The sequence below is a fragment of the Rhineura floridana genome, chromosome 10 (genome assembly GCF_030035675.1).
Source record: "Rhineura floridana isolate rRhiFlo1 chromosome 10, rRhiFlo1.hap2, whole genome shotgun sequence".
Lineage (NCBI taxonomy): Eukaryota > Metazoa > Chordata > Lepidosauria > Squamata > Rhineuridae > Rhineura > Rhineura floridana.
In genome coordinates, this window is record NC_084489.1 from 9,214,164 (window position 1) to 9,228,248 (window position 14,085).

The window sequence follows — 14,085 nt, forward strand, 5'->3', positions numbered from 1 at the left end:
AACACAAAGTGAACTATTTGTGTACTTTATATGGTCAGGAGAACATGGTTATATTATACTAGAGCGTTATATTCAGGCATATTCACCAATTCAAAGAAGCTAGTGCTTCTCTTGCTCAACTGTCTAGCAGAACCATTTAATGATCCACTTCAATACAAGAAGCCCTTTATAGGGGCTCATCTAAATGGGAAATCATCAGAGTATAAGATGATTTATTTTACTTTCAATACACTGTCACAGGTTTTGAGTTTTAATCAGGTTTAAAATAACTAAGGTTTGGGTAGTACTGTAGCTAACTTATGTGAACACTCACTCTCCTGCCAGTTCTTCCTACTTCTGTTGACAGCCATTAGAACATTCCTTTTCATCCCTTTCCTCTTCTGGCAGTTTAACCTTGTCCCATAAGGAGTATTTTCTTTCACAAAGATAGATTGTGGGCTGCACACAACATGAAAGAATTACATACTTTTCCTGTTGCCATCTATAAGGTACTTCTACTCAATATTGTCTTTTTTTAAAAAAATCAAACCTCAATTTCTAGTTTGATTCTTTACTTTTTGGAGTCAAAATGGCAACGTTAAAAAGTGATGATAGATACTTTCGAATCCCCATATACTTTGATCGCAAACTGGAGACAGGGCCAGCTCCAGGATTCTGGGTAAAGGCTATCAGTGGGTTCCTTGCCCTCTTGCTTTCCTCCTCAAACCACATTTCACCTTCATTTTGCCCTCATCCTTTTAAAGTAAAAGAAAAACTGAACAGAAAGACTGGAATGACAGAGGAATCAGACAGGAGAGAGAGAGTGAGAGAGGAGTGCCAACCCTCCACCTGCAGGACTGTGAGCGTGTTGGGGCATTCCTGCCATGCCTGCTGCCCCTGCCACTTGCTGTTACCAAGCCCCTGCCACTTGCCCCGCAGCACAGCATACCATGCAAGGTAGACCCTTTTCTTTCCTTTGCTCCTCCATGATATAGCCTGGCTCTCAGCTGTTGCCACAGTTGCCACTCTTTCCTTCTGCCCTTCTGCAGGAGGGCATTTAAGGGGTTAATACCATAGAGATTAGGAGGCAACTAGCCTAGACAATGACTTCAACACCAGTCAGACAGTCAGTAAGTTGAGGAGACCCTCCAGACTTTCATCTCTATGGTATTAACCCCTCAATTTTCTCTCCACCCTCACAAATCAAATAAACAGAGAAGCTAGTGGGTGGAAAAAACACAGGATGGAATTGCCTTCCAGTCCATCAGAATAGGATCAGGTCAGCAACAAGCAGCAGATCCCATCCCACTGGGGCCAGTGAGGCCCCCCCCTGAGGTCCTGGGCTCTTGGCCAGTGCCCCACCTGGGCCACTGTTGGAGACTTTATGTCAAAATCAGCATTTTGAATAATGCCTGGAAACACTCAAGAAGCCAGCAAAGACATTTTAGCACCAAAAGCCAATTACAGTCAATGATCTGGCTGCTATATTCTGCATAATTAAAGGTTCTCGATAATCTTCAAAGGCAGCTCCATGTATACCACATTGTAATAATCAAACCTGGATGTTAACCATTTAAAATCATATTTCTGATTAATTACATTTCCTTTGAAGCACAAGCCAGTTTCCCTCAATGGATTAAAAGCCAGACATTTGATTTTTAATGTATCTTGACAGAACCCCATTTCTGACCAGCAGTACTCTGGCCTTCTCTCACATCCCCCCTCCCTTCCTATAAACCCTCAATGTACTTAACTTAGTTGAGCATGTAACTTGATTATGAGAATAAAACTATTAGAATGAAATATTATTTGCATCAGAGATCATTGTTTCCTCATTCCTGCCCCACTCATCACATTTACTTGTAAGTCATCTCAAGAAGTAACAATATCAAAACAACAAAACCCATCCTATTTGTAGGAGAATAACTTTCTTTTATTATACAGCCACAAGAGTGGCTGTATACTATAGCCAGCATGGATTTGAACGTTTTCCTCAGAGTTCTCACACTCTGTTGAAATTCATTAAAAATCAGCCATGTTCACAGAGTACCTGTAATCCTATTGCTGACCTTGCCCCATACTCTGACCTTCACCTTCTGCGGTTTAAAGGTTAAAAAAACACCTGGCTGATTTTTAATTAATTTAAGAAATTTTGCATTGAACTGAATGATAGCATCAGACATCCTCAGTAAGAACCAGCTGCCAGTGTTCTAAAAGCCAGACTCACAGCTGCTTAACCATGATTGCATAGAAGTAAATCCCACTGAAATCAATAAGCATGAAAATGATCAGAACTGGCTTTCCCCTCCTTCCCCTCTCATCTCCCTTCTTCCTCCCCTCCCCTCTTCCTTCTTCCTCCTTCCCTGCCCACTCCAGCTGTCCCTCCCTCCCCCGTCAGTTTTACCTATCCTAGGCATGATTGCACAGGAGTAAATCCCACTGAACTCAATAAACATGCAAATGATCAAACCTCTCCTCCCCCCTCCTGCCTGCTCCCATCCCCCTCCTCCCCTTTGCCCTTCCTCCCCTCCCCATCCCCTGTGGTCAGTTTCACCTATCCTAAGCAGGATTGAAGGGGCATAAATCCCACTGAACTCAATAAGCATGCAAACGATCAATCCATTCTCGGCAAGCTTGCAAAGGATCCCATTTCTTACCTCCTGGATTAAAAAGCAGAGAAATTCACTAATAGGCAAAAAACCTTGTGGTTTAAGAATGTACCTATAGCCCACAGACATTTCTATCAAACTTTAAAAACCAGGGCAGCTATAATGAATGCACCAGGGGAGCAGGAGACCTGACCTCCTCTCTGAGATATTGGACTGCCGTACAAATTGGTCAAAATGCAAACACTATTTGGGTTGGTCTTTCAAAGTCCAATCCACTTCCTGTGTAGCTTGGACGAATTTGGTAATATGTGCCTCTGAGCATATGGTGAGTGGTGGCAACACCTGCAATCAGCCCAAATAATAGAAAAAAGACGTGCTGTGCTGATCTTTTTTTAGCAGGGAGGAAGCAACATTATAAAGACAGTTGATATAGTTCAGATGGTCACTTTAAATGTGTTTGATTTACTTAGCAATTTTAGTGAAATTTCCTATAGGAAATCATTGTTTCTATTTCTCTGAATATGTGAAGTACAGCAACACTTTGCAAAATGTACACTAAAAAGCTCCAAAAATAATTGTGGAATAATGGCACTGACTTCTGCAGAATAGTCTCCAGTGGACATCAGGGGTGTCTTAATTTGCACAAGATAAAACAGTGGGAGGTGAAATATATTCTAGCAAACTTCTAGGTGCACTGTATGTTTTTAATTGACCGTGCCCACCTTGCCTTAAATGAAGTGGTTTAAACATAGCAGGCTGAAAACTTGCATCCTCTTTTTTTCCAACAGCTATAGTCATTGCTGAAGTAGCAACATATTGTAATCAGTCTTTTACATCAAACTGCAGTTTCAGATTCAACTGTTAATGCACCCAAAATAGAACATAACCTCCAATTTGAAACACCAAAGGCTGTCTTCACCATCATATGACATTGACCAATAAAAGTCTTTGAAATTAATAAAAAATAAATTTGACACGTTTCTAAATGAGAGAAATAAAATTTTCTAGATTAGATTCTCTGTAGAAACACTAGGAACACAGGAAAGAAGCAAAGTAAGAACCAACAAACATTCAAAAATATAATTCTCCACATTTGGAGATGGCAGGTGTTGCCACCACTCACCATATGCTCAGAGGCACATGTTACCAGCTTCTTCCAAGCTACACAGGAAGTGGATTGGACTGTGAAAGACCAACCCAAATTGTGTTTGCATTTTAACAAATTTTTAAAGTTTGCTTTTTAAAGTTTGATAGAAATATCTGTGGGCTATAGGTATGTTCTTAAACCGCAAGGTTTTTTGCCTATTAGTGAATATCATAACAAAGAATACCATCCTTCTGTTGTTCAGCTATATTTTGCCATTTCTTTCAAACTCATAAGGCCACAATTTATGAAAGGCTCAAGGTAAACCTAAAACAAACACAGATGTGCACACATACACTGCCACATACACTGCTTTTTTCCAGATTAACCGAATTGACTCCAAGTTAAGCAATTAACTTCAAAGGGACTACTGTGGAATAAGTGGTTTGAGGATTGCCATTTGTAGATGGAAACATTTGTAAAAATAAAGAGCAAACATTTCATCAAATCTATGCTAAGATTTCCCCCCCCAAAATATTCTGTATACTTGGTTCAAGGGAGTCTTTTTGTAAGGCAAGAAGTCAAACCGGACTCCTTCACTTGCTTTCCCCCAGGAGTCAGAAAGACTTGGCCACAGGATGATAGAAATGCCAGGTACTCATATGAAAGGAAGGCTAGACAACATGTCACGTCTGTTAGGCTGCCTGTAATGATTTTCTGAGGGTTTCAGGTAGTGCACAGCACAGCTGCTTGCCTCCTGATGAGGATAGGTTACTGGAAGCATTCAGGAAAAGGCACAATTCCAATTATTGACCAATAAAGGCCCAGTTTATGTCAACCAAGATGGCTGATGTTACACTGTGTGTGTCAAGTCAGGGTAGCTAAGGCACAAACAAGAAACAAATGTGGAGACTATACTGCAACTAGGGCACTGCCTTGGAGAATTCCATACCTCTACCATCATTCAAAAATACCCGAATCCTGGTCATCAGGGAACAATCTAGGTTGGAACAGGCCAGGCAATTGCTTATGCATGCTTGGTTTCTTGAGAATCTAATTAAGAAGATAACTCATCTTAATTCATCCAGTGTTTGGTATCATATACATGAAGCTCTGAGAACTGGATGGAGAAATCCAGCTTTGAAAACTGCACACACAGCAGCCATACCTATGTGCTGTTTCCTTACAGCAGCCCATGCATACCCCAGCTTCCAGAATTGCTTCAGCCCCAACAGATCAGAGCAACAACATGGAATCTTAAGGAAATGTGCTAACCTGGAACGGCAATCTTCCCTACTGTTGGATGATCTATCTCCATGACAAGTCCATTGTGCAGAACCTAAAAAACAAGATCCAAAGATATAATAATAAACATCATAGTCAAAGATACAGAAAGCCATAAGGAAAAGCATGATTCATGATCCAGCCCCATTAAATAAGGGGGACAAGATGGCTTAGCTCTGTGCATGGAGTATTTGAAGCCAGTATGTTGTCCAATATTTCACAGTGGTCACTGATGGCTTCAATTATCATGCCCCTCATACCAGAACACACATGTCATACCTGATAAATAATGGTGAAGGTCTTCTGTAGTATACATGCCACATGGGGTGGCTCCCTCTAGGCAGGCTATATGATTAATTATATTTAGCAAATACAAATTCCTGATGGTATTTTACATATGCCAAAAGAGAAATCCTGGCGTTCTAAGCCTTGTCATCTTAGTTTGTATTGCTAAAACATTTTAAATTATTCTGTATTGCAAAGGAAGGAAGAAAAATCTACCACTATCAATATCCTATACAGCTACTGATATGCCATACCTTATTTTATGATAAAGAAAAATTAAACCAATATGTGAAATGAGATAAAAAAAGATTAAAACTGATTAAGGGACTTTTATTTACATTACAAACCATTGTCAGAACAACAAATAAAGAGCTCATTGGTTATATCAACTATACCCCTTCATAGCAAACAATACAGTAAGGGAACAAGCAAATAAGCAATTGACATTATTCAAACAAATAATAACAGAAGACATATACTCATCTAAAAGGCAAATACCAACATTGCACAAAATATTTATAGATTTGGACATGGGTACACACAAAGTCTCAAAAATATATGGGAATCTGATATATACATACAACACATGGCATTCCCAGGTAGTCATGGAGGCAGGACACACTGACTGCTCCCTGTTCCATGGGCTCATGGATTTGAAGCAAGTCTACAGTTTGCTGGGAATCCTTCTTTGCATGTTTGCTAAGCCCTGCCTGCCTAGGACTGAAGGATCAGGGTCTCAAGGGATACTGAGGGATAGATAGGTCTAAGGGTGATTCCAGGGACTCTGGATTGACTGGTGGGAGCCTCAAGTAAGCCACTTCCACGGGACTTCATAGAGGTAGTAGGCTTCCTCAGGTTTGTTTCCTCGGGCTCTAAAGAGGTAGGCCATTGCTGGCTGGTCTTTGGGAAGGCCCTGTTTTTTGTTGTGGGGTATATTCCCCAGGTTGGAATCTCTAGCCAAATCTCTCCTCATTCCCCATCCTGCCCTCCTCTGATGGCTCTGGACTATATAAGTCCACGTACATTTCATTTCCCTCATCCAGGCTAATGTGTATCAGCTGGACTTCTTCCCACGTGAGGCTAGTGTGCAAGAACACCCTGCACCATTTGTTGTCCGGTCATGGGTGGGGCTTCTGAAATTCTGCAGTTTCAGGTTCAACTGTTAATGCACCCAAAATAGAACATAACCTCCAATTTGTAACACAACAGGCTGTCTTCACCATCATATGATACTGACCAAGAAAAGGCTGTGAAATTAATAAAAAATAAATTTGACACAGGTTTCTAGGATGAATAATGAGAGAAGTAAAAGTTTCTAGATTAGATTCTCTGTAGAAACAATAGTAACACAGGAATGAAGCAAAGTAATAAGAACACCAACAAACATAGAAAAATGTAATCTTTGGAGATGGCAGGTATTGCTACCACTCACTATATGCTCAGAGGCACATGTTACCAAATTCTTGCAAGCTACACAGGAAGTGGATTGGACTGTGAAAGACCAACCCAAATTGTGTTTGCATTTTGACAAATTTGTAGGGCAGTACAGTATCCCAGAGTGGAGGCCAGGTCTCCTGCTCCCCTGGTGCATTCACTATAGCTGCCTTATTTCCCTGCTTTTTAAAGTTTGATGGAAATATCTGTGGGCTATATGTACATTCTAAAACCGCAAGGGTTTTTGCCTATTAGTGAATGTGTACTAGTTTTGTATGCCAGAGAGACATGCCGGCATGCTGTGAATCTCCCCACCCATTACATAAATATGAAATCACCCCCCATGACTCTGATATTATTTATGGATTTAGCATGCATAAATTTTAGTGATCTGTTTTAGTGACAAATACGTTTTCATTATTAACCAGTAGTTTATTATTCTTTCCAACACAAAACAGATGTTCATCAGTCCAACTTCTGAATGCAAAGGAAACTACTGGGTAGTATTTTCTTAACAACAACTTAGGGCACAATCCAACCGGCATTTATGCTGTGCTGAAGGGATACAGGATGTGATGTATCCCTGGCGGATGAGGGAGGGTGTTGGCACAGTTGGGCTGCACCGAGTGAAGTTCCACCCGAGCACAGCTGTGGCACTGCCAGGGAAATCTACCACCACCCAGGCGCAACTGGCTCAGCAGAGACTGGCACAAGTAGAGCCTGCGGTAAGCCTGAAAAAGGGGTATTCCAGGGGTGTGTTGGGGTGGAACCGAGGGGAGGGGCACTTACACCACATCTTGAGCACGTTCAGCTTGTCCTGCATCCCTCAGTCCCAGCAGACAAAATGCCGGGGGAAACGGGTGGCGAAAGGAAACATACATTTCTTTTCCTTTTGCTGAGTTCTGCTGGGACAGCCAGCATGTTGTTCTCCCAGGAGCTCCTGAGTGGAGGTGGGATGTGGCTGAACTGTACACCATCTTCCCTTTCACCAGCTCCACCTACAGCAGATTCCTCCTCCAGTCCCTCCCCAACCTAGCAAGCTCTGGGAACATTAGTTCCACATTAACCTAAAGCTCTAATTGCTCGCAGTAATGCCCTTATTCCAGAAAGATAAAATCCTCTGACAACTGCCTTTCCTGTCATATAAGCACAATCTATCTGCTTATTCTGCTTTTTCTTAAAAAAAACAAACCCTTTACTGTATTTTCTTTTCTAATATTACCTTAATAAAAGGTTTATAAAAATACTTCAGCTGATCTACATAAAGATGCAAATTCTACTTTATTTCTATTGATATACCAAATATCTTCCCTATTCTCATTTTTAAAATTTTTGCATATACCCAGGTCATTTATCTGCAAAACTAAATGAAGATCTTTTTTAACTCTATAGTGTACTGTAGGGAGTTGCAAGAATCAATAATGCATTTTCTACATGGCATGGGCTCCTGCTGGGAGGAAGGGTGAGACATAAATCAAATAATAAATAAATAATTCCATGCTAGCGATAATTAGGAAAGGTATTGAAAATAAAACAGCCGATATCATAATGCCGTTGTATAAATCTATGGTGCGGCCGCATTTGGAATACTGTGTACTGGTCGCCTCATCTCAAAAAGGATATTCTAGAGTTGGAAAAGGTTCAGAAGAGGGCAACCAGAATGATCAAGGGGATGGAGCGACTCCCTTACGAGGAAAGGTTGCAGCATTTGGGGCTTTTTAGTTTAGAGAAAAGGCGGGTTAGAGGAGACATGATAGAAGTGTATAAAATTATGCATGGCATTGAGAAAGTGGATAGAGAAAAGTTCTTCTCCCTCTCTCATAATACTAGAACTCGTGGACATTCAAAGAAGCTGAATGTTGGAAGATTCAGGACAGACAAAAGGAAGTACTTCTTTACTCAGCGCATAGTTAAACTATGGAATTTGCTCCCACAAGACGCAGTAATGGCCACCAGCTTGGACAGCTTTAAAAGAAGATTAGACACATTCATGGAGGACAGGGCTATCAATGGCTACTAGCCGTGATGGCTGTGCTCTGCCACCCTAGTCAGAGGCAGCACGCTTCTGAAAACCAGTTGCCGGAAGCCTCAGGAGGGGAGAGTGTTCTTGCACTCGGGTCCTGCTTGCGGGCTTCCCCCAGGCACCTGGTTGGCCACTGTGAGAACAGGATGCTGGACTAGATGGGCCACTGGCCTGATCCAGCAGGCTCTTCTTATGTTCTTATGTTCTTAAAATACATACAGTGAACATGAAATAAAATTATTTAACTGAAACTTCTCAGTCCCCATTTAATATTTCAAACAATTTAAAAATAAAACTAAGCTGACCATATCATATATTTCCTCGCAATACTATCAGATAATGTGTCTGCCAAACCTGAATAATAGGGAAAGTACGTATAAAAAGAAATAACATGAAATTGGGCCTCATCTGTTATTGCATCTGCCATCTGCAAGTAGCTTCTCATTATCCTTTGCTATTTTTCTCCCTATTTTGTGAAGTCATGCACTATTTCCTTTGGATTGCTTCTAGATGAACTGGCAAGACTCTTTCAATTCATCATCATTACTGTAAAGTCGATCAATCTGTAATATATGACCTCTTGAATTGTTGTCAATTCAAGTTTAGTTTTTCTAGTTGTTTGTTCAATCATGGTAAACACTGAAAAACTATTTTCCTGCAGTCTGTTCCACGATGCCTTGCTCATATTTGGAAATGGAAGATCAAACAGCTCCCCCCCCCAAGGATACAGGAAGAAGAAAATAACAGTAGTAATATATGCTACCATCTTGTCTCAAGATAAACTTTCTGAAGGGAAGTAATCCAACTTGCATTTATGCCAGGCTGAGGGGAGTTGGATGCAGCGGATCTCCAGCTGAGCTGGCTGCCACCCAGCCAGCTCTGTTGAGACTGGTATAATTGAAGCTGGTGGAAGCTGGTGGAAGTCCTGAAAAATGGGAATTCGGGGGGGGGGCGGTCAGGGGAGGAGCTGAGTTGAGGGGACTTAGACCAGATCCAACTTGTGTTTGGAGTGCTTCTGTAGGTCCCAATTCAGGGAAAAATTACACCATGAAAAAGATTGGTCTCAGAACATAAATACAATAGAAGTCAATATTTGTACAGGAGTGTATCAAATAAGACACTGGGTCTCAGATACAAAGATGCTTGTAGTGTCCAGAGTTGTACTGGCTGGCAGATCCCTGTGTCTGAATTAACTTTGTTCTAGGCCTTATGGACAAATTAAAATTGAACAAATCACTGGCTCCAGATGGCACCCACCTGAGAGTTCTCAAAGATCCAATGTCCAATTGCTGATCTAACAAAAATATGTAACAACTGGTCCCTAAGATTGTATCTGAGGACTGGAATATTGCCAATGTAGCACTAGTTTTTTAAAAGGAATCTGGGGGGGAGGGGGGTCCAGAAATTACAAGTTGGTTAGTTTAACATCTGTTCGAGAAAAACTGGTGGAAAGCATTATTAAAAATAAAATTACCAAGCATATAGAAGAACAAGTTGTGCTGCACCAAGGGGAGGTCAGCATGGCTTTTGCAAATATAAAACCTGTCTAACATTTTAGAGTTCTTTCAGAATGTCAATAAGTATGTGGATGGGATGATCTGATAAACCTTGTGCACTTGGACCTTCGAAGTTTTTGATAATATACCTCACAAATATTAGCAGTCATGGGATGAGGAGAAGTCTGCGTATGGATTAGCAATTGGTTAAAGAACAGGAAGCAGAGAATAGGAACAGTTCTCACAATGGAGGAATGCAAGGTGGGATCCCCAAGAATCTGTTTTGGGACCAGTGCTTTTTTAGCTTGTTCATTAATGACCTGGAATTAGGGATGAGCAGTGAGATAGCCAAATTGTTCAGGGTGGTAAGAACAAAAGAGCTCCAACAGTATCTCTCCAAAGTGGGTGAGTGGGCATTAAAATATATTTCAATGTAAGCAAGTGTGAAGTGATGCACACTGGAACAAAAAACCCTAACTTAATAAATACACTTATGGGGTGTGAACTGGTGGTGACTGACCAAAAAAGAGATCTTGGGGTCATGGTGGATAGTTTGTTTGTATTCCAGAAGGAAAGAGTTAGAGTCCTCCAGCTGGCTAGGCTTCCCTGTCTTTACCTGTGCTCTTCTCTACCTAACTTCCATTGTAAACTGATATATTAGGGAAGCTGACCTGCCCCTCCTTTGTCTTCTTCTTCGACTGTCCGAGAAGAGAGGAGACATCTCTGCCTTTGTTCTCTGAGGATGAGGGCAATACCTAAGTCTGGCCATTGCTCCTCCAACTTAGTTAGTTAGAACTAGGTATGCCTTTCCTATGTACTATGTATTTCTATAAATACAGTAGCTTTTTCTTATTTTATTAAGTCTTAAGTCTCAGTGAGTTAAATACAGGGTAAAAGCCTGCTTCTTAGGTAAATACACACACTGGCACATGCAGCTCAGACCGCTGAGTTACTCTGCATATCCATAATAATGGGTTAATGCTGCCCAGTAAGCTAAACTGAATTTCGAGTTGTGCCTAAAAGCTAACTACTGTGTGTTATTTACAAAAGAGATCAAAATTAGACTTTAGCTTAGAGAAAGAAAAGCAGAACAAAAAATAGGAAGTCATGGCTGAAGAATCAACACTTAACACAAGCATCCCAAAGCTGGAGAAAGACCACTATGCAATTTAGAGTCTTCAAATGATGGTACTTTTTGAAGGGGAGGATCTACATGGAGTCTCCCGACTGATTCTGAACCCTCAGCAATGGATCAAGCAGCCACTGCCTCCTGGCAGCACAAGCAAGCCAAGGTTAAGTCTCTTCTTATTTCTGTTTTATCAGATGAGGTGCTAAATGTTTTCATGGACTGTAAAAATGCTAAGGAAATATGGGAAAAGCTTGAGAAAGTGTATCAGAGAAAATAGAAAAATCATGTGATGTTTCATTATATGTCACTGTACTTGCTGGGACAATCTACACAGAGAATCTCAGTGAACATCTAGAGAGATTTACAAGTCTGCTCCGAGAATTAAAAAGTTGTGGAAAATTTTTGGATGAGGATTTGCAGAAAGCTATACTATTGGCCTCTCTAAGTGAACATCATCATGCCACTGCTTGCATACTAGTACCAACAGATCAGAATTTGGGTCAAATGATGGCACATCTTAAAGATCAGGACTATAAAGAAAGCTCTGTCTGAAAAAGCAAATTTTACTGTGGGCAAAAACAGCAAACAAAGGCAAGATAGAGAGATGATTCATGCCTCGAAGCCACAGTACGGCACAGATAAACAAAGAAAGAATTGCTTTAAATGCAAACCTCCTAATCACCTTGAGAGATTGTACTAGAAGGGAGAGAGAAGCAAGAGGTGATTTTAAAAAGAAGCAAGCTGAAAGGAAAACAAATGGCCAAATTAAAGTGAAGCATTCCAATTACCATGCATATGATGGAAAGAATGATTATTATAAAACCAGATTTTTAATTGACACTGGGGCAACAACACATTTAATAAATAATAAAAAGCTTTTTAACAATTTTAGCCTCCATAGAATGTAATTACAGCATCAGGAGACCTTTTCTGTTCGCAAGGAACAGACACTGTAGAGCTACTTTGCAAACCACAAGAGGGTGCCAGAGAGCTTGTACTGAAAAATTGCCTATTCGAGCTTTTAGATATAATTTAGTAAGTGCCACAAAAATAATGGAATTGGGAGGTGCACTGCGTTTCTGTGACAAAAGTTGTTGGGTTTTAGACCAAGGAGAAGTGTGTTGTACTACAAAACTGAAAAATGGACTTCTGCCTTTGAAATATTTTGAAACCATGCATGGAAATACAACCAAAGAAAACTGTGATTCTGGATGTGTACATGTTTGGCATAGAAAAATGGGGCATGCCAGCTTAGCCAGAATCAATGTTCTAGAGAAGGAAAATTTGGCTAGAGGCTTTAAAATTGGACAATGTGAAATGGAAATGGACTGCCTTCAAGTTGATTCCAACTTATGATGACCCTATGAATAGGGTTTTCATAGTAAGCAGTATTCAGAGGTGACCATTGCCTTCCTCAGAAGCTGAGAGGCAGTGACTGGCCCAAGGTCACCCAGTGAGCTTCATGGCTATGTGGGGGTTCAAACCCTTGTCTCCCAGGTTGTAGTCCAACACTATAACCACTACGTCACACTGGCTCAAATTGTACAATGTAAATCCATAGAAAAATGTGAATGCTATATAAAGACAAAAAGCGTGAAACCAAAATTTCCTAAGAAAAGTGAAAGGAAAACTACAAAACCTCTAGAATTAATTCACACAGTCCTTTGTGGACCCATTAGAATGCATCACAGGGTGAAAAAATTTACATGCTTACTTTCATAGATACCTCTGGGGGAGGGCCCAAGATGGCGATGTAGGAGGACGCTATGTTTTGAGCTCCACGGCTTATCTTTTTAAATAGCGCATCATATCCCCAGCACTAATTGGTTATGAATGTGTTTGTTCCTTGTTGGCTGAATCTGGAGGATTGTTTTGCTCAAAATAGTGTCTTATCTTCTTCTTTTTTACCTCTGCTTCAGCTTGAGATATACTTAGAAGCTAGATCAAGTAAGTTAGCAGCAACAGCTATAACAGTATTCCACTAACATCAGTAACATCAGGCAGTTGTTTAACCAACTAGACTGGCATGCAGGGAAGTAATTGTTTTAACTCTACTACTGTGGCAACTAGCAACTAGCAACCTGTTACGCTGTTATTAAAGTGAAAACTTTGGAATATGGTGTATATCAGAAAGGACTACAGAAACCTGGGAATTGTGCCTTTCTTCAAGCCTACTCCTCAAAATGTGTGGCATAAACAAACAAAAATTACACACTTCTACTCTTCCAAGGAGGAAAATGAGGATGGTAAGAGAGATAAGGAGGAAGGGCAGGAATCTCTCCAACACCCAAATTTAATCGCGGATTGGTCGTTAGGCATTAAAGGAGACCTTCAAATTGTTAATGAACAGCCTTGCATTAGAGTTAGCTCTAGCGGAGAATATGACCCTATAAGGTGTAACTCAATCGCTTGAGAATAGCCAGTCATATGAGCAAAACAAACTGAGGCTAAAACAAATTGCAGAACTGGCTTATAGTTAAGAAAAAGCTAACAAGAAGGAGCTTACCTGCCAAAAAGAGCTAACAAAAGGAGAGGATCTGCCAGTTAAATATCCGAGCTATTATTACTAGACCAGACTCTGGCTGGGTTTGCTTCCTCTTTAGTTATTAAGTTTAATTGGTCTTGGTAATTGGTAATAAATGTTTATTTGCCTCCTCATCGTCAAAAAATATTAGTGAAGGACATTGGGTCAAGAGGAGAAGAATATATTGCCAACCTGTCAGTTTTATACTCAGAAGCGCCCTTGTGATTGTGGCTGGGGA

At 40.6% G+C, this 14,085-nt stretch overlaps 1 protein-coding gene across 5 annotated transcripts in view; it reads right to left on the bottom strand.

Moving 5' to 3' along the window:
* Positions 1-14,085, bottom strand: part of SUGCT (succinyl-CoA:glutarate-CoA transferase) — a 483,400-nt gene that overhangs the window by 84,202 nt on the left and 385,113 nt on the right. For all 5 annotated transcript variants that reach the window (XM_061586661.1, XM_061586668.1, XM_061586667.1 and 2 more), the window contains one exon: positions 4,948-5,011. In XM_061586661.1, the coding sequence (XP_061442645.1) occupies positions 4,948-5,011 (64 nt within the window). The remainder of the gene's footprint in view (positions 1-4,947; positions 5,012-14,085) is intronic.